This window comes from Bombyx mandarina, chromosome 11, assembly GCF_030267445.1.
Source record: "Bombyx mandarina strain Sakado chromosome 11, ASM3026744v2".
In the NCBI taxonomy this organism is placed as follows: domain Eukaryota; kingdom Metazoa; phylum Arthropoda; class Insecta; order Lepidoptera; family Bombycidae; genus Bombyx; species Bombyx mandarina.
Window position 1 is genome coordinate 11,279,152 of NC_143218.1, and position 26,793 is coordinate 11,305,944.

The 26,793-nt window shown below is 36.8% G+C and overlaps 2 protein-coding genes across 4 annotated transcripts in view; one reads left to right on the forward strand and one right to left on the reverse strand.

Annotated features, from left to right (window-relative positions):
* Nucleotides 1–853: 853 nt before the first annotated feature.
* LOC114251650 (F-box/LRR-repeat protein 16) lies at nt 854–9,405 on the reverse strand. Its single transcript, XM_028185990.2, has 8 exons — nt 9,170–9,405; nt 6,803–7,163; nt 6,394–6,687; nt 6,200–6,322; nt 5,147–5,315; nt 3,535–3,730; nt 3,028–3,176; nt 854–1,707 (listed from the first exon to the last, which is right to left on the reverse strand). The coding sequence occupies exons 2-8, from the start codon at nt 7,082–7,084 to the stop codon at nt 1,559–1,561; spliced, it is 1,362 nt and encodes a 453-aa protein (XP_028041791.1). The 5' UTR covers nt 7,085–7,163; nt 9,170–9,405; the 3' UTR covers nt 854–1,558.
* Nucleotides 9,406–10,117: 712 nt separating this feature from the next.
* Nucleotides 10,118–26,793, forward strand: part of LOC114251659 (nuclear pore complex protein Nup160) — a 47,023-nt gene continuing 30,347 nt past the window's right edge. For all 3 annotated transcript variants that reach the window (XM_089731481.1, XM_089731482.1, XM_028186000.2), the window contains exons 1-24: nt 10,118–10,314; nt 10,398–10,503; nt 10,973–11,189; nt 11,354–11,459; nt 11,734–11,929; nt 12,334–12,503; nt 12,593–12,756; nt 12,837–12,930; nt 13,961–14,112; nt 14,653–14,798; nt 15,632–15,713; nt 16,162–16,288; nt 17,039–17,214; nt 17,503–17,629; nt 17,707–17,803; nt 18,818–18,961; nt 19,266–19,475; nt 19,764–19,882; nt 20,489–20,661; nt 21,104–21,199; nt 21,847–21,979; nt 23,497–23,658; nt 24,300–24,463; nt 25,829–25,910. In XM_089731481.1, the coding sequence (XP_089587607.1) occupies nt 10,221–10,314; nt 10,398–10,503; nt 10,973–11,189; nt 11,354–11,459; nt 11,734–11,929; nt 12,334–12,503; nt 12,593–12,756; nt 12,837–12,930; nt 13,961–14,112; nt 14,653–14,798; nt 15,632–15,713; nt 16,162–16,288; nt 17,039–17,214; nt 17,503–17,629; nt 17,707–17,803; nt 18,818–18,961; nt 19,266–19,475; nt 19,764–19,882; nt 20,489–20,661; nt 21,104–21,199; nt 21,847–21,979; nt 23,497–23,658; nt 24,300–24,463; nt 25,829–25,910 (3,337 nt within the window). In that variant the 5' untranslated portion in view covers nt 10,118–10,220. The remainder of the gene's footprint in view (nt 10,315–10,397; nt 10,504–10,972; nt 11,190–11,353; nt 11,460–11,733; nt 11,930–12,333; nt 12,504–12,592; nt 12,757–12,836; nt 12,931–13,960; nt 14,113–14,652; nt 14,799–15,631; nt 15,714–16,161; nt 16,289–17,038; nt 17,215–17,502; nt 17,630–17,706; nt 17,804–18,817; nt 18,962–19,265; nt 19,476–19,763; nt 19,883–20,488; nt 20,662–21,103; nt 21,200–21,846; nt 21,980–23,496; nt 23,659–24,299; nt 24,464–25,828; nt 25,911–26,793) is intronic.

Sequence of the window (26,793 nt, forward strand, 5' to 3'; positions counted from 1 at the left end):
TACAAAAACTTTATAGTTTGGTCAGAAAAATGTGTTTTGTGATTTTTTTGTATGGAGCGGGTCACATTAAATTAAATTCCTGCTAAGTACCGAGAGGTCCCGCTTTGAAACTATATTTTCCTTATACCTTGTCTAGTCTACTATCATTTGATGCTATGAACATGTGCATAAAGTTGCAACTCTGCCAAATAAATGGATCGAAAAAAATTAATAAATACATAGAATAAAAACCTTTATTTTTTTTTTCGTAAATGCTTTTAAGTTAAATTTGATATGGATTAGTAAGTAAAAGCACGTAATGATACCCATAATTACATAATACCTAACAACAATACATTTAGTAGGTCTCTAATTAAGCAATCTCTCTAATTATTAAGATAGTTAACATTATTTAATGAGGATAATTAGTTAAGTAGCCATTACTGGGTAGTAGAAAATATAGTAAGCATTTGTTTGTCTCTGGAAGTATAAAGTGACCATGTTTATTATATACTAACTAGTGTTCGTTTATTCATACTACTACTAACATCTCGTGATTGTCGTTGTGATCTTGCTGTTTCCGTTATAATTGATAATTTTGTTAACAATTTAGGATTATTTATGATTTTAAGAGAGCAACTACAGTCGCTGTCTGATAATAAAAAACTCTTTCAATTCCTACAAAATCAAATAAACGTGACCGAAGAGAAAAATGTTGAGCTCCAAAAATTCAGTACGCAATTTTGTTCAAATATAAGTGCAATATGGAAACGAAGTAGTCGCATGTTGAAAAATATAACAAAATTAAATCTTCAGCTATTTAAATTGAGTAAACTTAATTGAAGTATTGTTGATACTAATGATACTAATAACAAAATAAATCGCACCTTTAATTACAAAGACAAATCTCGGGTATTAACCGAAATGTCGCTTAAACCAAATAGCCTTACACCCCTTCATATGTTTAATCGCTATAATGTGTTACACGTGAAGATCATATTTTACATTTTCCATAAAACAAAGTGTCACTCTGTTCTGTTCAATTCAGATATAATAGTATTGTTTGATTTCAACTGGACAATAAGTATTGCAGCCAATACGGATGGGTGCCCTATATCCCCACACGTAGCGAAGTCTTAGTCACGCGACAGGCCTTCACTTGATAGACGCTTTTTCTAAATTATTTAACAACTGAATTTATAGTAAAACAATAATAATACAATATTGTAATTCAGTGATCATTTTCACATTGTTATATTCTTTCGCTATATTTTAACTAAAATAAAAACACCCGAACAAAATATAAATGCTTCAATACCAATGAGCAACGTTAATATTTCACAAACTTTTATATAACAACTCACGTTGTCGATAGAATAAATATTTTAAATGTCACTATCTACATCACGACTACTCAATAAACGTAAATTCTCCAGGTGCAATTCGAACTGAGCGTAAACAAATCATTTTCATATAACTTTCTCTTTACTTAATTAATTTACTTAATATAAATTCAATTTTATTGCAATGTTACATTTCAGACCGACGACATAGTATGAGAAGAAACGAATCTCTCATCTCACTCTATGATAACGCATTTAGGAAGATGTTCATGTATGTAGTCAAAAAGTTCCGGAGAGGCTCCGGGGCAGTTCGTCAGCTCCAGCTCGCGAAGCTGTCGCAGCTGTATCAGATTCGAGAGCCCTCCGGATGTCAGCAGCGGACAACCTGTGCACATCATTCTAATTCAATACATAAATTAACTAATCATAATATTGTTACGCCGGTAAGAGTAACGCCATCTATCGCTCGAATAGTCGAACGAATATCGAAAAACCTAGAAGCACCTAGTACGCTCGAGAAGTACAACGCCATCTATTGACATATAGCGGAAACTAATACTAGAGATGTGTGGAATATTCTCGATAATTCTAGTGATGCGGTATCGGCTATAAAAGCGTTGTAGGGATGGCATGCACTCAGTCAGTAATCGGAACTACTCGAAGCGAAACAGCGAGCGGATCACCTGAAGCGAAGCGGAACGAGTGAATTGAGAGTTTTAAAGTGTTTAAGTGTTCTAAGTGTTGAATACAGTTTTTAGTTGTAATTTGGTGAAATTTTATTTATCCCAAACCCTAGCGCGTAACAATACGTTTATTGGCTCATTAGATTTATATCTAACAAAGTAAAAATCTCTCTGGGAATAACAATTTTTTAGTTTTCTTTAGTTATCATACTCTACACATAGCGCACTACAGCAAGATGGTCTTTGATATAAAAGTAATGGCCACAATGTTCACTTTGTTGAAATCTTTAATAGTACTTAATGAAATAATTTTTAATTCTTCAATATACATAATATAAGTTTTATATTTAATTGTATTCACTAGGTAATCTGACTGATAAATGTTACACCAGGTAATTATGGTGAATTGTGACAATTAAAATACATAAACATAAACTTAAGTCTGGTTGTGAAGTGGCAGTTTTTTCTAACAGACCGGCGCCACGCGGAGATGCCGCCGCACCTTTGCGATTAGTCTGATACTTAAACGGGTGCCGAGAAATGTTATGAATAACTTCATTATTATGCCTGTTTACCTATTCTAATTTTCTAACTCCTAAAATGAGTTTGAGGCCTGTCTAACAACGGCAATGACAACTAGCATTTTCTATATTTATTTTGTATTTATCAATACTAATATATAAATCTACAGTTGTTTTTATGGATGTTCCGTTATAACTACTGAACCATGCATCCGATCGACTTGAAACTTGGTATCCATGTAGAAAATACATGTACTCAATGGATAGGCTAATATTTACACGAGTGTTGGACTCACTAATAATAATGACAATAAATAATAATGTTAATTTTAAAGGCCCAGCGAAGCGGGCGAGTACGGCTAGTAGTTAATAAAATAATATACAACACAAGCATAACAAAAATAATCTCAGAAATAATAGAGGTTTTATGATGTAAAAATATATTTGCTCCATGTATTTTCTTGGTAAGTATGTTTATACGGCCTAAACAGATTCTCATACCTGCTAAGGACAGACACTGCAAAGACCGCATGGTACAAAGATGTTGCACGCCGAAGTCTCGCAGCTGCGAGCACCAGCGGAGGTACAGCGCCACCAGGGTCTGCATGGTGCTGATGTACCCCACGCCGATGTCCGTTATATGCACACATCTGGAGGGGACACAGGTTTTGTAGATTTATATTGAGTTTAAGTTATTTCTAAATGCCGTTACGAATGCGTTTGTGATTTATTTATGATCATTACTGGTGGTAGGACCTCTTTCTCGTGAGTACACACGGAAAGGTACCACCACCGTGCCAATTTCTGCCGTGAAGCAGTAATGTGTTTTGGTTTGAAGGGTGGGGCAGCCGTTGTAACTATACTGAGACCTTAGAACTAATGTCTCGAGGTGGATGGCGGTATTTACGTTGTAGATGTCTGTGGGCCCCGGTAACCATTTAACACATAAAAAAAAAGGAATCAACGAAAAGTGTGTGAGTAAAGCTTGAGTAAACGATTACGCGTTACCTATCGAGAGTGAGCTCTTCGAGGTGGTTGAGGTCGCAGGCGATGTACTCGAGCGAGCTGTCGGTGACGCGCGGACACCAGCTCAGGTCGAGGCTGCGCAGGCGCGGCAAGTTCTCCGCCAGCAGCTCCACGCCCTCGTCCGTCACCTTGCTGCAGCCGCTCAGCGACAGCACCGTCAGGTTCGGCAACGAGTGCACTGAGCGAGCACAAACACGGCACGTTCAGTACATTCAACCAAGATTTTTTTTAAGGGATTTTATTAACGGCCGTCTGGTGTAGTGGTAAGTGACATGGTCACTACACAAGGGGGTCGCGGGTTCGAATCCCGCCAAGGGAAGATATTTGTATGATAAATATAAAATGTATTTTCCAGGATTATTGATGTATATTAAATATATGTATGTGTATAATAAAAATCTTACATTTATTTCCGTTATCTGGTACCTGTAATACAAGTTCTTTACGAACTTAACACGGGACCAGTTAACGTGGCGTGATTGTTAGTAAAATATATATTTATTTATATTTTTATATTTATGACCTGGTAACTAAGAACAGTCTCAGGTCAAGTCTAATTTTAATGATAATTTTTTTATATATTATGAAAAATGATATTATGAAATGAATAGAGATGATATGGGATGAATCTAATCTAAGTGATGATAATGATGTGATGTGATGATAATCTCAGTAAAATGGTTGCTGAGACTTTTTCAGTGGACTTTTTGGAGGATCCCGAGAAGTTACGTTCTGCGGCTTTGTTTCATTTTCCCACATTTGTGCACTTTCACAGACGCTAAACAGTTAATAAACCACCGTTATTACACATTTAAACTTGAAGAAACACTAAATAGACAAAATAAAACAAATCACACGACTTCAGTCCTCGCGTTCCCGCCAAAAAGTCATTCAACCAAGAGTGGCGAAGGTGTTGCTCTCCACAGATAGCGATATTGCAACGAAATTTCAAATACGGCAGCACGATACGCCTTCCTTTACTTTATTGAACATAGTAACACATATTATGACAATTTATAATATATAAAAAAAAACATTTAAAAACTTATTAAATATTATTTAACATTTTACACATTTAATAAACATCAATGTTTGTCCTCTATGCGTTCCTAAACTATTCAAAATTCAAAATTCACACTTAGTACAATTGTGGTTAGCGCTCCAAGGAAGGTTTCTGTCATAGTACCATCAACTTACAATAGATGGCGCATGAATAGTTCTAAGAAATGTTTTTATATTATACAATAAGCAATAAGCAGCGAAGGGCATATGGCGGTGCTGTTCTAACTACAAAGTTACAGCTTTCATGTTAAACTTTACTATTAACAGTTGTCATTAAATGTTATTCTCTATATGATACGAGAGCAGTTTAACCCACTGAGTTTCTCGCCAGATCTTCTGTGGGTTGCATTTTCAATTCGGTGGTAGATTCTGCGAAGCACTGCCTTAACTAGGGCCAGTGTTAGCAATGTCCCAAGGTTAGAGCCCCGTGAGCTCACCTACTCGCTCGGTTACGTTGGCATAGCCTCTCAAGGCTACAAGCTCAGGTAGGGAAAAAAGAGGGTAATAAAATGAAAATTAATGTTATCTTTACCGATATTAACAACACCATGATTGGTGAGTTCCCAGCAACTCTGCAGACGCAGGACGCTCAGCGATGCGCTCTGCTTTGGAGAGAAGTAACCGAGGGCTGCATCCGTGACGTGGTAGGCTTGCAATGAGAACTCGTACAGGGACGGAAGCAATTGTGCGACAGCTCCAACCTTCGTATGAAATACGAGTTATTAGTATGTAGTAGTTTTTATCTATACTAATCTATACTAATACTAATAATATTATAAAGAGGAAAGATTTGTTTGTTTGTTTGTCTTGAATAGGCTCCGAAACTACTGAACCTATTTGAAAAATTTTTTCAGTGTTTGGAAGCTACACTATTCCCGAATGACATGGGCTATAATTTTTTTTAAAAAATTTAGGGATCCTTACTAAAACTCCAATAATGTAACCCAAAGTGTAAAAAAATTACCTAAAATATTCTTTACATCGCGTGCCCTGCGAAAACTATTGATGATAGAATAAAATAATGTACTACGACTTTGTAGAACACATTATTATTAACAAAAAGTGTCGCGACAGCATATTTATAACTATTATAGTTATGCCTCAATAAGTGTTATTTTATTTAAAAAAATAAAACGTCAAATATCGTTGAAATTTTTGTTAAAGACCCGAGCGGAGCCGAAGCGGGCCGCTTGTTTTAAATAAAATTGAATGCAACTTTCTCATCACTAAACTTACTCAAAACAGTGTTGATGAAACGACATTTTATAGTGTACATATTTACATTGACATATTATTACTTTTATTACAAGTTTTTCGATCGTGTCTAGTTTTAAAAGTCAATTGAATGATGACATAGCGTAGGCGTTAATAAGCAGTCTAAGAAATAATTCATGTTTGTATAACATTTGAAAGTATTTGTTATTTAGTTCTGGACGGCAATCAATTCCATAATTATCAAAAACAAAAAATCGTGGGAAATAAGCTTTTTTTTTTATTTCACAAAAATTTATACATCATGGTGAATAGACTCGAAGAGTAAAAACATTGTACTGTAGTTATCTATGAATTGATGTTAAATACTTACAGCCTCATCAGCTATGTTAATGCAGTCAGTAAGCGTGAGTGATACAATTCGAGGTGTTAGACATGCCCATAATCCGGCTTCTGTTATTTCATTACATCCTGTTAGTTCTAACTCAAACAGTACCTAAAATGGACAGTAAAGTAAGTCTTCTGTAATGATTGATGCTTCACAAAAAAATGCTAAGGTTGACTCACTTGTAAGTGATCCAAAATAGCTTCGAGCCCCCTATCTGTTATAGTACACCCTTTTAAGCCAATAGCATGGACATGATGAGCCGACAAGGGGAACTGTCTAATGAATTCGTTAATATCATCATCCGAAGCAGATATTAAAACGACACCACGAATACCTCTTCTCATCAGCGAATTGTAGAAACGCTGCATGCAACACCCGGTAGATATACGTAGTTCCCGACAATCTAACACCGCTATCAAGCCCGTCCACCATCGTGGTGATGAATACAATATATCGCGCCATCGAGTGCATACCTGTGTAGTTGATTTTTAACATCAATACAATTGTAGGAGTCGTAAATATTAAATGTAAACATAGATGTTTGATCAGTAAATACTATCAATAAGTAAACCAAAAAGTAATCAGTACCTGTGCAAGGGTTCTCCTGTCAACAGAATTGAAAAACAAAAAAAACTTTTCTAAAAATCTGTCATCCAAAATAAATTGATTCCAAAGAAGAGGTCGCGGTGAGGGTCGCCGGCGGCGCGGAACGCGAGGGGGTGCGGGCGCAGCAGGTCCACAGAGTGCATTGGCCATACGCTCCACAACACTGGGGGAACGCTTACGGCCGCGCAACCCCAGTCCAGTGATCCGTCGAGAGAGCTCTGCCGAGGCGCGTTCTACTACTCCTTGTGCTGACACTGACGACATTTTGACTTTAACGCGTCGGATAGTATCTGCGGGTCGGCCGCCACCCGACGCGCCCTGCTCGCAACCCGCCACTGCGCTACTGTATAACAACACACACTCCGCTGTTAAAAGTATTACTAGTATTACTATATTACTAAGTACTACTTAAGTCATCGTGGCCTAAAGGATAAGACGTCTGGTGCATTCGTATCTTGCGATGCAAGAGTGTTCGAATCCCGCAGGCGGATACCAATTTTTCTAATGAAATATGTACTTAACAAATGTTCGCGATTGACTTCCACGGTGAAGGAATAACATCGTGTAATAAAAATCAAACCCGCAAAATTATAATTTGCATAATTACTGGTAATAGGACCTCTTGTGAGTCCGCACGGGTAGGTACCACCGCCTTGCCTATATCCTATATTATATTTCCTTAGAGCTTATATCTCAAGGTGGGTGGCGCATTTACGTTGTACCAGGTGGGCTGTGAGCTCATCCAGCCATCTGAGCAATAATAAAAAAAACTTTTTTAGTTTAATTTGTTATGATAATAATAGTTTTATAATTACATAGTTATATGGTGACACTCAGTTGTGCTATGTCTAATGAATGAATTCTATAATCTTTATAATAAAATTTTGTAGTATTAAATTTCTACTACAACAACACAAATTGAGATAGATGTTTTAATGGGGTAGCCAATAGACATGGTAGAGCATATTTTCATTTATTTATTCCATTCAATACAAAGTCAGGCTTACAGTTTGCACCAAAACACCTGACTCGTTAACACAAAAAACATTATTAACATTCTTAAGTACTAATATTATGCTAAAAATAACATTATTTTGGAAAAAAGTATTCCCCAACTATCGGCAAATACGTCAGCATCCTGTGTTCTGATTAACAGCTAACACCGGCCCTAAGATAAACCTAAGAAATCTCGTTAGTAAAATGACTTGTATCAAACAACTAACACAACAGTTAATCTGAGAAATCATTCATTGCTGAATGGGACTTCCTAGCTCATTTCCATATTTTTTGTAGCATTAGCTATGCATTCATGAAGCATTTTGTAGTAGAAGAAATTTTTAAATTTAGTGCATTTTCTGGATTTTTTTGTATAATTGACGACTTCTGCCCTGTGTGCATTTTATTGGAGATATATTTAATTATCTGAGAATTTTATTAGATAAATTGCTAATTTCATCTTAAGATCATAAAATGTAATATTTTCTAGGTTACTTGTTTGAATAACAAATCTATTTTACAATACAAGTATTTACTAAAAATTGTATTCCCAGTTCCTGTATATAATTTTATAATATTATATAGTGGTGATTTATAAGCAGTCATTTGATCAGATGAATGGAGATTTCCCAGGATTAGATTAAAGTATCCTTTTTTGCATTTCTCTTGAGCCGTTTCTTTTTTGTATAGTTATCATTATCAATTTACTGCATTCAAGCAATCCCCATATGAAGCCTAACAAGCAATGAAATTAAATATTTGTTATAATGTGGTCTCTAACAAACAATAGTACTGGGCCATGAACGATGAGAGTAGCTGCTTATCAACCAAAGTGTGTTTTGAATAGAGAATAATTCCGCCTGTGTCAGATTATTAGTACTTTTAGTATCATGATCTCTTTCATTCACATGGTCAGAGCAAGGTATGGTTAATTTATATTAGTAACTATTAGTCATAAAATCATAAAAAATATATAAATTTGATAGTGACAATTCTGGCATAAAACTTGACAAAGTTACTTATGTAAGAATTGTGATTGTTCGATGTATTTAAATTTCTTTTCTATGGTTTGTGTTCATGGTACCGTTGAATAATAATAAACTTTGTGACCAAATATTAAACGAGAGTTCAATTACAGACAGAAGAAAAGTTAGAGCGTTAAATTTTTGAGTCGATTGAGCGTTACGAAACACTATTATTTTTTCTTTTGCTAAAGATATTAAAGAATTTGTGTATTATTTAGTTTTTAGCTTTAAATTAAATTCTCAAGGTAAAATATAACTTTTGTTTGGTTTACACTGTTTCGAATTTTTTGCAAAAACAAACAAAAATCGATTGGTAATTCATTCTTACCTTTAATTATTTCTTTTTACGATAAGTCAACATGTTGTTTCGAAATTTTACAAATTCATTGCTATTTTGTTTGTCATTTAACTCCACAGCATAGTACACATCACAACAAAATTAAAAATACCTATTCGTTTATGAATCAAAAACGTAAAAATCTTTTTTAGGAAGGTACGAAATCGTAGGTCCTACCCATAGACAATGTTATGTTCGTTCGTACCTACTTCATACTTCAGTGTTTCGTACCGTGGTAACCATAGATATTGTTGAGTTTATTTTGTCAAATGAACAAGCAAAATAAATTAGTGTATTATCTATGGGTAGATGAAAAGTAATCTGTAATAGACTTTTTGGCGGGAACGCGAGGAGTGAAGTTGTGTGATTTGTTTTATTTGGTCTATTTAGTGTTTCTTCGGGTTTAAATGTGTAATAATGGTGGTTTATTAACTGTTTAATATCTGTGAAAGTGCACAAATGTGGGAAAATGAAACAAAGCCGCTGGACGTAGCTTCTCGGGATCCTTCAAAAAGTCTACTGAAAAAATCTTAGTAAATGACCACCATTTTACTGAGATTATATTTCATCCCATATCATTTCATTTCATGTCATTTCATTTCGTTTTCATTTCACTTCATGCCATGTTTCATAATAATCAACTTCATTTCATTTCTTAATATCATTTTCATTTTAAAAAGTTACGTATCCTTAAAATTTGAATAAGACTTGACCTAAAGGTCTTAGTTACCAGGTCATGAAATCACTTAAAAAAAATGTGTACCTACCTACTATCTTTGACCTAAAGGTCTTACCACTTTTACCAGATCATAAAATCCCTTCAAAAAAGTGTATTATCTATGGTCTCTTCAGAAAATATGTAGAACAGACAAGGCTGTATGGGTTTAGATCCCCTTGCCTTTATGAACAAGGAAAAATTGTACCAAAAAAAAATATCTATGGTCTGTGAGGTTATCTGAACTAAAAATATTTGTTTTCAGTTATATTTAAGTTGATTCACTAAAATATCTGACTTAGGGGCTTTTGTATTGCAAAGTTCACCATGGAATTTCTTGAAGCTATGCCGGTCACATTCAAGGAGATTGCTCCAAATCATAATATTCCAGAGAAATGGAAAGAAATTGTACTTAACACAGGTACTAATATGTCCAACTTATAAAATATTCTACACGTACAATAGCTTAGTAATAAATTTGTTTGTCTTTATTTACTTTTCAAGGTGGTACTCACAGTACTTTACAAGACATCAAATTACCGCAAAAAGCTGGCGGTTACTGGTATAAGGATTCAACGAAGTTCTACACCAGGAATCGCTTTATTTACTGGTAATTGTTTTAAACAAGTTACACAAAATTCTTTGGAATTCTGTAGATTACCATACACATGCACTGGCTCATAATTTTTCATTAAGTCCTGCATAACAAATCCAGGAATTGGTCAGTTATGTGTGCACATTGTGCTGCATCAGAGCCCATTTTTATCCATACCTCACACTGTCCTTAGAAAAGTTAGCAGACCCTAGTGCTGCTTTAAATAATCATTAACTGTCATTTTATATATAATATAATGTAATAATTATTTAAAATATTACATTTTATTTGTCAAATTACAGTATCCTGTTGAGCTACAATCCACTTGCAATGAAAATTAAAATACTAATAATAGTAATAAAATAGATAAATTTTGTTGAAAAATCGATTGTAGAGAACATATTAATTAAAAATTCTCATGTCACAGAATTTGATCCGACAAGGTATAAAATGTATGTGCAGATATTATTAATGGCTTTTTCAGGCAAACTACATCAGATGCAATTGAGATATCGGAAGCTTCACTAGATTTAAATCTCTCTTCTGCAAACTTGAGATGTAAAGTAGCTCCAGGAACTCCTCCACTGAGTAATATTACTGTTTATGAACGCAGTAGTACAAACAATGTTGTTATATTAGCTGCTACTGTTTCATCAGTACATAGACTAGTTTTTCCACATCCTTCAATATTAGATAAAAAGGTGAGAGAATTTAAAGCATCATATAAAGATAAATTTTAGACCAATGAGACCATATTATTTAAATTATTATTACTCTATGTGAAACACATTTTTTTAATCATTTAATTATTCAAATTATTATGTAGAAAAAATATTGGTTGTTTAAATGTTTTTTGATATTTCAGTGTACATATGGATCAATGAGCAGTACATCGCCTTCTATATGTCACGATACATCTTCTATAAACAACCCTAATAATTATTTTATTTTAAATCAGTATTCTAATGCCAGTAAGTTGACAATAATATTATTTAAAATGATTAAATATAAGGCACTTTTACACATATTTTAAAGTTTACTTTAATCAAACAGTTTATTTTAGTAGTTTACACTACTGTGGCATGCTACTAACATAAACCGTGACTAAAAAATGTGACAATTGGTCACAAATGGTATTTGCCATCACTTTATACAATTTGTGTGATTTTGCTATGAACTTTGCAAACAGCTTGTTCCATGCAGAGTATTAAATTATTTTAATTATGAGTTAAAATATAATTTTAGCTACTGGAGTAGCCCATACATGTTCTTCACTGCTTCGTGAAAATGGTGAAGCTATATTTGCACTTGCATTTGGACATGAAGGTGAGGGCAGCTTGTTACTTATAAAACTGCCAGTCACTGGAGCAGCAGTCACTACTGTATTAAAGAGAGAATCAACTGTACCCAGTTTCTTATCAGGAATTACAGGAGCTCTCAGGTATTTATGCATTACATAGTTGAATTAACCTTTTTCTTTGCCGGGTAGTTAATTGTAAATTTCCTTTTTTAAATTTAGATATTACATTGTAACTGCAATATGTTATTTAAAGTTGGAATATTCCTTTTTTTGATAGATGGGTGATGAATTCAGTTTTAAGTGGTTATCAGAGCCTATAGATGTTACAATGTGTATGCTGCCATCCACCCTTAGGCATAAGGTGTATATTTCAATTATATAGTATTTTGTCTTGTCACCCTTCAAACTGAAATTATTATATCAGCTTTGATCATGTGTTTAGATTACTGCTTCATGGCAGAAATGAGTAGGGTGGTATTAGCTCCCTCTATAGGCTTATATGATATTGTTACATTTGTTATTGATAAGCCTAAAATTTAATACAGAGGCAAGACTACTGATGGAGTTGAAACTTATGGTGTGGTAATTACAAAAAATGTAATTGTGGCCGTGTGTGGCGATGCGTGTCTTAGAGCATGGCCCATTGATGATGGAGGTGCACCAATTTCTGTGTCTGCCTCACTTTCACAAACAAACGTGAGACCGAAGCCACCACGTAAGTTTGTTTGATATTACTTAATTGATATATGTATGTACTATGAATTTGCAAAATGCTAAGTAACAAATTTTCCTATTCCATGACAGCTCATGGTCACATGCTACAGAAAACAATTGGATTGGATGGCAGTGTCATTTTAGTTGCATATTTATCTTTTCCAAATGAATGTGAATTTGTTGTGATGAAGATGCATGATCCCGTAGGGGGATTTATAAAGTTTTCACATATCTGCCGAATATTTGGCCCTCAGGTAATATTTACTCATGACATAGAAATTGTTACATCACTTTCACTATTTTGCTGTATTGTTTAAATATATACTTGTTGCAGTTGGATCTTTTAGATTATAAAATTGGTTATGGAGACAGCAATCATGTCATTTGGGCACTGTGGAGTCAACCCGATGGCGATACCATGATGACATGTATGTTGAATTTAAAATTTTTGAATTTTCTAAGCAATAAAAGGTAGGAAACATAATATTATTAAGACAGCTCTTTAGAAAATTGTCGCTCCTGCGACGAACCTTTTCTTGAACTCCACTATGCTTGCTAGCTTGATGTGAAAAAATGAGATTATGTATGAGTAAAGTATTGTTCATTAATATCTCACAAAAACACTGATTGCATGGGATTTTAAATTAAAACTAGCTGTATCAGTCCGCTTTGCTGGCCATTTAAAATTAACATTATTATTTCTCACCCCCACAAAAATTCTCATCATTAACGCCCACGCAACTGGTGTAGGGAGTCCAACACTCATATAAATATTAGCCTATCCATTAAGTACGTGTATTTTCTATATGGATACCAAGTTTCAAGTTAATTGGATGCATGGTTCAGTAGTTATAACGGAACATCCGTAAAAACCACTGTAGATTTATATATTAGTATGGGTTTAATTTTAAATTGTTGGGACGTAAAGGGTAAAATGACAGGTATTCTCATATCAAGCGAAGCGATTATGCCAGTGTTTAAATCTCGCAGCCAGATCCCAATTTTTGTATTGAAATACATACTTATAACCTTCATGCATGACTTAAAAGATGAAGGAAGAACATCGTGTAATAAGAAGCAAACCTTTTGAGCCCACACTAGCAAGTACCACCACCTTGTCTTATTTAGCACTGAACCAGTAATGTGTTCGGATTTGAAGGGTGGGATAACCATTATACTACTTTAGTATTGAGACTTCAGCCTCAAGGTGTGTGGCGCGATTCACATTGTAATGTCTATGGGCTCCGGTACTAATTGAACACTAAGTGAGCCGTGAGCACGTGTACTCATTATACATTATGAAATAAAGAAATTTTAATATCATAATCAAAAAATTATCATCGTCAGCTAGTCGACATACCAGAAAAAAACCACAGGACTTTGTATAACAGCGATTTCAAAAGAGCAAAGGAAATCTAACGTTATTGCCTTGGTCCTGATATTCATAATGTGTTCCAGGTAGTTCCCTGGGCGCCGAAGTGTCCTGGCAGGCAGTAGCGGGCCGCGAGCCTCCCCCGCCCTTGCCGCAACTATCCAATCACAACCAGTACCGCGATAGACTCCTTGCGCCGGGCCTATTTCCACATTCGGTCATCAGAAAAGCTCTGGTGGTAATTGCACGCGTGCATAACAGTAATATTAAACTAAAAATCATTGTATAGATATCTAGCATTGAAATAGATAACATTTTTAAAAAAATATGTCGTTAATGTCGACAATATAGTATTGTATATACTGGGTGTTAGGAGACCGCTTCCGAAAACGAAGACAGACAATAGTCCTAATGATACCTTTGATGATGGGACGGAAAAAAAATAGATCCTAATTTAAAAAAATCATATTTTTAAAACGTTTTATTAGCATTATTTACGCTCTATCATGTTAGTACAGCTAAATGAAACGATAGTTTCATAAAAAATACATTACTTCACCAAAAAAAAACCAGCAATAAAACACGCAATCAAAAACAGCTGATGCTCGGATCAACGAACGCACGGGCGCGGCGCAGACTCGCGCGATCGCACAAATACTTATTTACGCAACATTTGTCTAAATAACTCCATTCATCAAAGGGGTCATTAGTACTATCGTCTGTCTTCTGTTTCGGAAACGGTCTCCTAACAACCAGTATAACATGTAATGCACGACAGATCTACACGCGCACGTGGTGCGGCGGGGGCGCGGGGGGCGCGGCGGAGGAGGAGCTGGGCGAGGCGGCGGTGTCCGCCGTGCTGGCCCGCCTCCGCCTGCACGCGGCGCGCACCGCCTCCACCGATCAAACACATCTTATGCACAAGTAAGTGCAAAATTATTATTTTCATGGTGGAGCAATTGAATTCAATTATTATGGATGTTGGGAGGACCTCTTGTGAGTTCGCGCGGGTAGGTACCACCGCCCTGCTTATTTCTGCCGAGAAGCAGTAATGCGTTTCGGCTTGAAGGGTGGGGCAGCCGTTGTAACTATACTGAGACCTTAGAACTTATATCTCAAGGTGGGTGGCGCATTTACGTCGTAGATGTCTATGGGCTCCAGTAACCACTTAACACCAGGTGGGCTGTGAGCTCGTCCACCAATCTAATAATAATAACAAGATCACACGCAACAGTCTGACTTTCTAAATCAGTCTTCCCATTAATTCTTGTTTTCATTTACCAATCCAAACCTTAGCATTCTCTGTAGTAAATGTATGGATAAGGCCTGTAAAATCCTAATCCAACTACAGTCAAGGCAAAAAGTAAAAGCGTTAAACACATACCTTTATTGTGTACGGAATGTGTTAGTCGCAGGGCAACACCGAGGACGCCGTCAAGCGCTTGTCTGTCTGAGCATCAATTTGTTTAAAACAGATAGTAATACTTCTAACACAAATAATCGGAATTAATTCTGTAGGTCTTTTTATTGGCGAGGGCGCCATACTAGCCCGCATGAATGGGTACCCAGATCCTCACTATTTCTTACGCTAAAAATTTGTTTGTTACGATCTGAAACGTAATACAGCCATATTATAGAGATAGTAGAGACTTCCACCTTAATTCACTGAGTGGGCGGACGACCTCCCAACACTTAAACCATTAAGCGTCTTTTGTGTTAGCATTTCCGATCATTCACAATCTCATTCTATAATTTAGATGCTGGTCAGATTTGTACAGCTGGTGCATGCAGTATATGGAAGGGTTACAGAAACCTCTTGGATTGATGGTGTCAGAAAATGTAAGTGCAAGCTTGCATTCTTTCTTGTAATGCTTGTTTGGAATAGATTTTAATGAAGTAGGTCGCTTTTCTCGCGTTCTTGTTTTATGTAATTAATCTGAACCAATTCCGGTATTATTCATTTTTTACAGTTTTTGTATAAAGGCAGTTAGTCACTGTGTGTATTTTGACACTTTTATGCGCAGCATGATGCCTAATGCAGAATACCAAATTTTTTAAATGTAAATGATATTACGTTTTTTAATTACAAGTGAACCGTAAAGATTTGAATATGTTAAACTATAAAATAATGTATTATTATTTAAAATAAACATGTATAATATTTTTAACAGAAATAGGCATTATATAAGTTTTTCTTTCACCTCTGTCTCAATCGTTAAAGTTGTGCCGCGACAAACAAGGTGTTAAGAATCTCTGAAATATGAAATATAGAATTGATTTCGTTCAGGGGACGGACATAGAGAGCGGGGGGTGGTGTGCAGTTGTGCGCCGCGCGGGGGTGTCTCTAGTCTGTGAGCTCGAACCGCTAGAACGTATGATGTTGTCGCCTGAAGATACACTGGAATCTGGAACTGGTATGCACAATAATTTAAAAAACTTGTCACTGACAACTGTTTTCATTTGATTATAAAAATGGATATTTTTTTTAGTAATGAGTTAATAATGGGTGTGTTTAGGCAGACGGGCTCACACGATTGACCTGGCGTAAAGTTATTGTGGTTACGTGAAGCACATATCGTCTTCTCGCATTAAAACTGTATAATGTCAAAACTTAGTAATTTTACAGGAGAATGTTTTAAAGGTTTAACATCTGATATTTTGAATATTAATCATGTTTGCAACTTTTTTTTTACCAGTTACATTATCTGTCTTTTAAAGTAAGAAAAAATTATGTAATAATTTTGTTAATAGTAGTCAAAACATAGGTAAACTAAAAAAAAACTAAAAGTAAACTACGCTCTTTTGACAATATTTATGAGAAAAATACTGGTACCAAATGATTCCGCATATTAACTCATTTTCGAATATTTTTGGAAATTGTACACGGTTAATGCCGTGAGGAAAAGACGATATCAGGCGTTCATATTATTTAAATTACATTTTACACTCCACTGTCGATTTAATTGGAGGAACTCAAAATATTCTGTTACACTAGCGAATATGAAGCGTCTCTGATACCCAAGTAAGAGTCAGCAAAGCATGATGACAGATGACAGACATCTAGTCAGATACAGTGCGGCAAAAAAAAAAATGCCGCGGGAGACCAAGCCGTGCAAGGGTAGAAGGGTAGCAGTTCTGTAGTGGTGTTACGGTTGCGGTGGCAGGCGTGTGGCTGGGCGCGCTGTCGGCGGCGGCGCGGCGCGTGGTGGCGGCGGGCGCGTGCTGGGAGCGGGCCGCCTCGCCGAGCCGCGCGCACCAGCTCGAGCGACAACTGTTCGCAGCCGCCGCGCCGCAGCACCGCCTGCTTCCTAGACTGCTGCATCTGCTGCACTCGCCGCCTGTACGTACTCTCACTTGTTACCATCTGACCTGACTGTGCCCTCTTTATTCGAAATATTCCAATTAGAAGCTTAAGGAATCCACCGTACTAAGAATTGTATTGTAGACTATAACGCTTGAACCAAGCAATAGAAAAAAAATTTGGCAAATATTTCTTTTTTTTTGGTCTTAATTAAAATATATTTTCCAATTAGCATTTACGAGTAGAAAGTCTCATAGATTTATTATTTTTCGGACGTAATAAAGACGAATGCAATGATAAAAAGCATGGTCAAAACTTGACTTCTAGATCTTAACACCCCAGCAAATCAATGAACTTAGTGCAATTTTGGAGCCGATCAGAGATCTCCAAAGTGCCGTACTGGAACTGAACGATGCCCTCAGATTGGATGTTCCAGACATCGAAATGTCTAGAAGTGAGTATTTACTTATAACTATAAGACTTATGATAAAGAATAAATCGTGAATGAATTGTAAATGAAATAAATTACAGGTGAAGATGATGAAGACGGTGAATATGAAAGTTTATTTGCCAGCGATCTTGGAGTAGCCATGGTCACCGAGGCCATTAGGCAAATGGCTGAAATGAGGTAATCCGCAAAAAAAATAAGTATTGCCGGAGCCAAGAGCTCGAGTCTAGATCAGTTGATTATTATTAATTAATACATATGAAAAATAAAATTAAATGTATAGCTTGATATAAAATGATAGTGATCTGTCTTTGGATATAAAACTGTTTACTATTTCCCCATGACCCTTCTATTGCTTCACAGTAGTAATAACTTCTGTTATTTTCACACCCTAAAATTCATTCACTAATTTCTTTACTAATTTGCCGATTCTGAATGAGGTTTTACTCCAAATTGGATGTCGGTCGGTAAGTAGAACAAATAAAACTACAACTTAGGTCTATAGTTTATTGTCGACTCTTAGTAAAGTGTCAAATTCATTTCAATAAAATACAATTACAATAAAAGTGCGTACTTAGAACCTGTTGGCGTTCGTAGTAGGCTAGTAGTCATTCTCTGGTTCCCTTAGTTTATTTTTATGACACGCACGGGAAGATATGAGTGTTGCTGTTATTATAGGCAAACAGCACACAGCCAAAGTAATTGATATTGAATTTTGGAAATAAAAAAAAATATATATACTGAAATTTACAATATAATGTCTCAAAGCTGTAACTGTCTATTGAATATATAAAAAGGAAAAGGGGAAGTCATAACGAGGCTAAATTACCTTAAAGAATATTAAAGTGAACAGTATACAAGTTATTCATAGATTAAAAAAATAAATGTTTCTTTGTATCTTATTTCTCTATGCGTTCGTAAATCATTCATTTAATTAAATTTAAACTTTGTACAATTGCTATGGCACCTCAGGACTTATCATATAACAGTACGTAATATAACTTCATTTTCATTATGCAGTTCCAAGAATTATAAGAGTAATTCATTATTTGAACATTATTAATATTATCGTTGGCGTCACGATTGCGGGTAGGATGATTGAAACAGAAAAATATGTCTACCCTCTTTCTATTCCGTTCTCGGATGTTACACTGGAACTAGTACGCGAGATACGGGTTTTGTTTTTGTTGTCAGATGCCGCGTGGTGCGAGGCGCGCTGGCGGCGCTGGGCGTGTGTCGCGGGGCGGGCGCGGTGCCGGGCGCCGGACACTGCGCCGTGCACTGGCAGGCCTACCGCGCGCTTCTATGGCTGCACGGAGCGCCGCCACATGCCACCACGTAATTACACCCCTTCAACCTATTAAAACGTACACCCAAAGAGTTCAACACGCATCATAAATTAATAGTCCATCAATTGACGTGACAGATTTTTACTAAGGTTTCAGGTTTTCGATTAGACATGCAATTTCGCAATAACTAAATTGAATAGTAAATGCAAATGATAACATTGTCCTGCGGTAGTTATCTTCCCTGAACGTTTCATATCTGACTTTAGAATACGAGTGTCGAATAGATTTTATTCATTCGTCATAAATAAATAAATGAATATGAAGGATTTTGAAATTGTTTTGCTGTCGAACAGGAATTCGAATTCGTCGGAAGCGTTCCGGTTGAAGCTGAGTGCGCTAGGCGGCGCGGCAGTGAGTACGGGCGCGGGCGGCGCGGGCGTGGTGCGGGTGTACGCGCGGGGGCCGGGGGGCGCCCGGGCGCGCGCGCACCTGGCCGCCGCACGGACGCACACCGCCTGGCAACACGCGCTGCCGCACTTCCTCTACCATCTCGCGCACCAACTGTATCCTTGATATAACTTTATTTATCAATGGTCCATGAAGGACGGTGACTACTTACAGCTCACCTGTCCTGATGAAACTGGTAAGGCTTTTGGGCCACCAGATCCTTTCTTCATACAAAAAAAGACTAATTACCATTAGCTAAAAAGTACTGCTGTCAACCCTAAGTAATAGTAATATTAATTCAATTGTCAGACCTATAATAATTTGCTGTGAAAACTTGATTTTGACAATCTGATAGTATTAATTTAAAACCGTCACAAGATTCTTTTCTTTAACAATTGAATTAGTTGGGCAGTTAGCGGCGGCTTCGATTTTGGTTGGTGGTTAGCAAGAATCAACCAGCCACGACTCGTGCAGACCTACGTCAATATGCTGGAGCCCTGGTGTGAATGGAATGCGTGCTCGCGTTAGTATACAACACTCATTGTTTTTACAATCAATTTAGATTTTTATTCGATACTTTTAACATGTAGTAAAAAATTATTATTTAGTAATGCATACATATTATTATTATGCATTTCTGATTCGACATATTTAGTAGGAGTGATACGGCAAATTGCCAAATTGGATAATCTTGAATTAGCTGTAGAATTGATTGCAATACTAAGTTTCAAGTTCAATATAGAAACACAATTATGTATATATATATATATATATATAGTAAATAAGGCGTCATCGGTGCAGCAATATGTTGTATATGGCCAATATATATAATATTATTTTTTTATTTTTTTTATCGCTTAGATGAGTGGACGAGCTCACACCGAGCCCACCTGGTGTTAAGTGGTTACTGGAGCCACTGGAGGTTATATGACTATGACTACTATCTACCTACCTATAGCCACAATTTTTCCGTTTGAACATAAATGTACGATAAAGTAGTAGCACGAAATCGAAAAGAAATAAGTTTGGAGTGCTTTAAATTTAGAAGCTAAAAATACTCAATTCCAAGTAATCCGACAGATCTTGATTAAAGTGCAAAAATTAACTTTGTTGTTTGATATTAAAACAGGTCAGTTTATATTGGGGTTGGCCCTGCTAGACCTGGAAGACACGGAGGCGGCGTACACGGCGTTCTGCAAGGCAGCCAAAGGTGTTAGCACGGAGCCTTTCCTGCGACACCTCGTGGCCGAGCCGGACGCGCACCTCACTCAGCACCGAGCCCTCGTGCTGTACTACATGAAGGTAGCTTTTTTTTTAAAGGGATTTTATGTCTTTGTAACTAAGACCTTTAGGTCAAGTCTTATTTTAATATGAAAAATATATTATTTTATATAAAATATGACATGAAATGAAATGAGATGATATGGGATGAAATATAATATCAGTAAAATTGTGGTCATTTACTGAGACTTTTTCAGTGAACTTTTTGGAGGTTCCCGAGAAGTTATGTTCAGCAGCTTTGTTTCATTTTCCCACATTGTGCACCTTCGCACATACTAAACAGTTAATAAACCACCGTTATTACACATTTAAACCCAAATAAACACTAAATAGACAAAAACAAATCACACAAGTTCACTCCTCGCGTTCCCGCCAAAAAGTCCATGAAGGTAGCTGATAGTTATGCGACACCGAGTTCAAATGAGTTTGATACTTGCATACTTAATAACTGATTTTTCTATAGGTTATAAAATTGTTCGAGATTCACGACGAAGGCGCTTGCGTCGTGCGTCTCGCGGAAACCGCCATTAGCATCGCTGACAAAGATGATCCCAATTTGGTAAGATTTAATTTGCATTTAATACGCGCCTAATTTAGTAAAAGGATATGTTTGTTGACTCTTGGAATTGCTGAGTCAATTGACATATTATTATGTAATTGTGGTAGGTAATGTGTGCATTGTACACGTGTATGACGCCCCTCTCATATATCTATTTACTTTGTCAAGCTCTACAGACTGGCTGGAAAAAAATAAGAAAAAACGTTTTAAAATAATTCTTAGTCATTCTGACAATTAGGAGAATATACTCAAATGTCCAGAAATAAAAATTCTGTTAGTAATTTTCGTATTCGGTAGGATTTGATTATAAAGATTTTTTTTTATGATTATTCGAATAAATGAAGACATGAGTGGATGAATGGGTTAAGTACCATTTTTAAGATTTTTGAGTTTTTATGTTGAATGAAGGTGTTATGTGCCTATAAACTATATTAGACCTTAAAACTCCGGGCTTAAAAGCTATTTTTAGAAATTGCATGTGATGAAAGAGCTATGTACGAAAAGTACAAGTAACGAAAGTTTGTTACTCGTTTTCTCAAAATTAACAAACTTTATCGTATTCCCTTCGTCCACTCATGTCTTCAAATATAAATGATGTGTATGATGAATGGTTTACAATGAGGGGTACGTACGACGCGTGCGTACAGTCGATGTTCCAGTGGGTGGTGTTCAAATGGCACCTGTCGGGCGGGCGCACGTCCCGCGCGCTGACCGCCGCCGCCGCCAACCCGGCGCCGCACGCCCGCGCCGCCGCTGCGGCCGCCCTGCTCACTACGCTCGGTATATATACAATCTACCAACAGTGGGGGGGGGCCACGATGCTAAATGGGGATTTACTCGAGCGTCATAGAGACCTATTGGGATGCAAAGCTTAGATGATACTAAGAAAAAAATGTCATATAATGTATACCTTTACATCGGTGGGGGTAGGGACTATACATTTTCAAATTTGTAAAAAAACTGTTGCATGGACATACTCGAGCGCATCAGATATAGCATAAATGTGTTACGTATTTTTAATAATGTATGTATGTTAATCGTCGACGTAATCTGATCGTTTGCATGGTGGATGTGGTCGTAGCTAAGGGTCGAAAATGAAATAAATAAATTAATCGAGCGCGTCAGATTTTCTTAGGGGGTCTTAAGTGAACCTTAAATAAATCTCTCATGCAATAATCTGACGATTTCGAGGTGACGCAAACTCGCGGACATTATTACTTAACCGGGTAAAAGGTATCCCCTGTATATTAATCTGCCGCGCTTTAGTAAATCCCGAAATCCCCGCTTGGGCTCCCCTACATAATACATCATTTGGGACTAATGATAACTACAGATCACGGAACTCAATCCAATACTTCTACTAACTAGGGTTTAGGAACAAAGGCGGATGTTAAAGCTTCGATTACAACACACGACACGATCTACGAATATTGCATACGTTTGATTGAAAGATTTTTTTTTTTTTTAAATGGTAGGTATGTCGACAATCGGTTATGTAGGTAATCTTATAGAAACTTTTAAATTATTTATTGTTCTAATTTGGGATTTGTTTTTTTTTTTATTTTTTTATTGCTTAGATGGTTGGACGAGCTCACAGCCCACCTGGTGTTAAGTAGTTACTGGAGCCCATAGACATCCACAACGTAAATGCGCCACCCACCTTGAGATACAGGTTCTAAGGTCTCATGTATAGTTACAACGGCTGCCCCACCCTTCAAAACGAAACGCATTACTGCTTCACGGCAGAAATAGGCAGGGTGGTGGTACCCACCCGCGCGGACTCACAAGAGGTCCTACCACCAGTAATTACGCAAATTATAATTTTGCGGGTTTCATTTTTATTACACGATGTTATTCCTTCACCGTGGAAGTCAATCGTGAACATTTGTTGAGTACGTATTTCATTAGAAAAATTGGTACCCGCCTGCGGGATTCGAACGCCGGTGCATCGCTCAACACGAATGCACCGGACGTCTTATCCGTTAGGCCACGACTACTTGTAAACATGTTGTACAAACTTATAAACAACATGTATCTAACATGTTGATATTTCATCATCATCATCATCATCATTTCAGCCTATCGCCGTCCACTGCTGAACATAGGCCTCTCCAATAGATTTCCAGTGCGACCGGTCCATTGCCACCTGCATCCAACGATATTTATATTCTTTTATTCTCTAGATTGAGACCGCTAGTCGTTAGCAATATTAGGGGCAAAGCAAAGACTCCGGATACCGTTTATTATAATAATATGCAGGGAAAGGTGTAAAGCTATGTATGTCGGTTGTGTCGCAGGCAGTCGCGGCGAGCTGGGCGCGCTGGTGCAGTGCGCGACGATGGCCGAGGAGGCGGAGCGAGCCGCCGCCGCGCGCGCCGCACTGCACGACGCGCACACACACAACCCTTATTACGACTTCCTCTACGCGCTGCATCTCTCCAGACACCACTACAGAAAAGGTGCCTATGCAGTTTTAAATTCAAACTCATGAAGTAGCTATCTGTGTCAAAATAGCAACTGCTAAATATAATATGAAAGTCAATAAATAAGGTTGAGAAATATATGGTTAAAACTTGCGAGAAGCTACCGTATCGTGTATTTGTGGAAAAGAAAAATTAACTTGCTTTTAACAGATTTAAGAAAGATGTATGCGCTGCTGAATGTGGCGTACACAACTTGAGATTTAGATAGGAAGAAATCACCGATAGTCGAAGAATATCCGTTTACTATATACTTCGCTAACAAGTAACTAATTCTATCTATGTATGTTGATGTGGTTAGTACCACTGTATATGAGTGCTGAACGTGTACTGGCGCTTTATACTACGGTTTGAATAAAGTGATGTAAAAGTGCTGATGTGAATGCGTGCGTGCCCTGTACGATACATGACTCGCACAACATACATTTTTAATGAATTCAGATTAACACATTTCGCTTATTTTAAGTGATCATCTTATTTTTTCATTTAACATTGTTTTGCATACATATTTTTTCCTATCTGGTAACCTCGACGGTTATGCCAGATTCACCGGGCGAAACATGGTAAAGCAAGATATTGTGAATATTTTCAAGACGTAGAGTTGTCTTGTGTCGACACAGCGGCCGCGGTGATGTACGAGCGCGCGGCTCGGTGCGCGGCGGAGGGAGGCGGCGCGGCGGTGCGGCGCCGGTACCTCGCCGCGGCGCTCACCGCGCTGCGCATGGCGCGCCCCGACCACGCCTTCATAGCGCGACCCGCCACGCATCTAGACTCCAAACTACAGGTACACCTTACACTACACGACAAGAATCTTTAATTTGTTATTGAACCAAATCAAAACTATAGTAGAATTATTTTGTCCGTGCAGTTTGGGTCATAAAACATAGCCTGGCTAAGGCGGTGAGCATGTTGCGCGGGCGCAACGCCATTATCGATAAAAACAAATGACTCATCGAAGGCAGGTACACGGCGGCGAGGTGGTATACGAAGGGTGGTGAGACATTGTATATGAGTAATTTGTTGTACCTACCTGCAAATTATAGTAGATACGTCGAAGAGAAATGTGATTTTGTGCATTCGCTCTCTGAATTTCTTTACTGACACAATGGCTACTCCTTTGTTTTGTACCAAAACGGCAGAATTTAGTTAAATATTTTGCTTGTGACCAAAAATATACTAGCACAAGCACGTGTTATTATCAACAATGTGTTAAAAAAATTCACTGAAATGAGAATAGATCCCAAAAAGATATAAAGTGTTAATTTCTGTCGTTCTCGTTAGCTTGCTGCGGCGATATGTGGTGTAAGGGTTCGATTAGTGATTTTTTCTTTCATTTTTAGCACTAACCTACAAAATGACAAAATTAAATATACTATCGATAACGCTTATCAACAACAATAATGCGCATCACTATGCCCGTCCATAAGGCTCGTGAGTGGAAGAGAGAGCGAAATACTCGCTTCACCGCTCCGATTTTTTATGACCCAAACTGCACGGACAAAATAATTCTACTATACATTTCGTCTTCTCGCATGAAAACTGTATAATCTCAAAACTTACTAATTTAACAGGAGAGTGTTTTTAAGGTTTAACATGTGATATTTTTAATACTAATTAATATCTTTCCAGCATTTATTTTTTACCAGTTACATTATCTGTCATTTAAAGTAAGATATATGAATTTTATTAATAGTAGTCAAAATATAGGTAAACTAAAAAAAAAAAAAAAAATCTACGCTCTTTTGACAGTATTTTTGAGAAAAAAACCGGTGATACTAAATGATTCCACATATTAACTCAATTTCGAATATTTTTGGAAATTTTACACTTTTAATGCGAAAAGACGATTTAATCTTTCGTTAATTATTTTAATTTTATTGTTTTCTATTTTTCGAAAATACTTTCTTGCGTAATCCAAACGCATGTCTCGCATGTTTAAGGACGGTGAAGGCTTTGTATCTGAAGCTGTATAGTACATTTGTATTTCGAACGATATTATCTACTTGTATAGTGTAACTACTACAATAATGTGCAGTTTGAGTCTGATCTCATGTCTCGAGGTGTACCGCGCCACCACGTTGTAGTGCCTGTGGATTCATTCACTGACCGGGAGTGAGCTCGTCTTGCCTAAACATAAAAAAATCACCAGGTAATCGGTCCCGAAGAATTAGCTGCGGAATTACGTGAAGAAGTCCCGGATTCCCAAGACCCAGTAAAACAAGCTCTGCTTAGTAAGTAAATGGGCATTGACCTTTTTTTTAATTCCACATTTGATTGAAAAACCATTTTGAAAACTAGACTAACGGATTACAGAAAACCTTTTTTTTTCTTCTTAATAATTAATTACCTATATTTTTAATCAAATTTGATTCAACTTTGTGTGTACCTTGAAATGACATTATCATTAGCTTTACAGCATGGAGGGTAGATGTCAGGAGAAACGTCTCTGTGTGTGAAAAATTGTCCGTTAAAATCTGCTAAATAATGGTGGCGCTACAGTAGCAACCGGGTAAACTTTAAAAAAGGCGCTGAAAGCTATTATATAAGAATAATACAGAGAAATAAAAGAGGACGAAAGAACTGTAAGCACTACAAAATCACAAAAAGTATATTATTTAAAGCTGATAAGAAAATGCAATCGATGTCTCCACGTTTTACCACAGCAATAATTTTAGGTTATATTGACCACATTAGTTTGGACTACGTAAACATTTGAGGTCTTGTATATTACACTGTCACTAACAACTCTAGTCATTAAATATAATAAATTTCCTAACTTAGCATACTTCAATTAGTTAACAACTGCTTAATTCATATCATACCCTCTGCCTATGCTAGCGCCATTCTGGAGGATTTTTGAACTGTTATTAAGTGCTGAAAGTGGGACACTTTTTCAACTTCTCCCATATGAGACGGTTCTCGTTACCTCTATCCTCCATACTTTATAGGTAAATAGATAAGTTACATAACCTTTTTATATACTCTGTGTACACCTTAAATGTCAGTTTTGTTATGATTTTATATGACAAACCATGTGACTTATCTACGACTATCAAAGCGCTTTAAACCAATCCCAAACATGTTTTCAGAGATATTATACTTAGTTTAAAAAAA

Excerpts from the sequence above, each read along its gene's own strand:
- LOC114251650 (XM_028185990.2), bottom strand. The coding sequence starts at position 7,084 with ATGTCGTCAGTGTCAGCACAAGGAGTAGTAGAACGCGCCTCGGCAGAG. Across the intron at positions 6,688-6,802 it reads ACAGGAGAACCCTTGCACAG|GTATGCACTCGATGGCGCGA; the intron begins GTACTGATTACT and ends TCAACTACACAG. Across the intron at positions 6,323-6,393 it reads CTATTTTGGATCACTTACAA|GTACTGTTTGAGTTAGAACT; the intron begins GTGAGTCAACCT and ends TGTCCATTTTAG.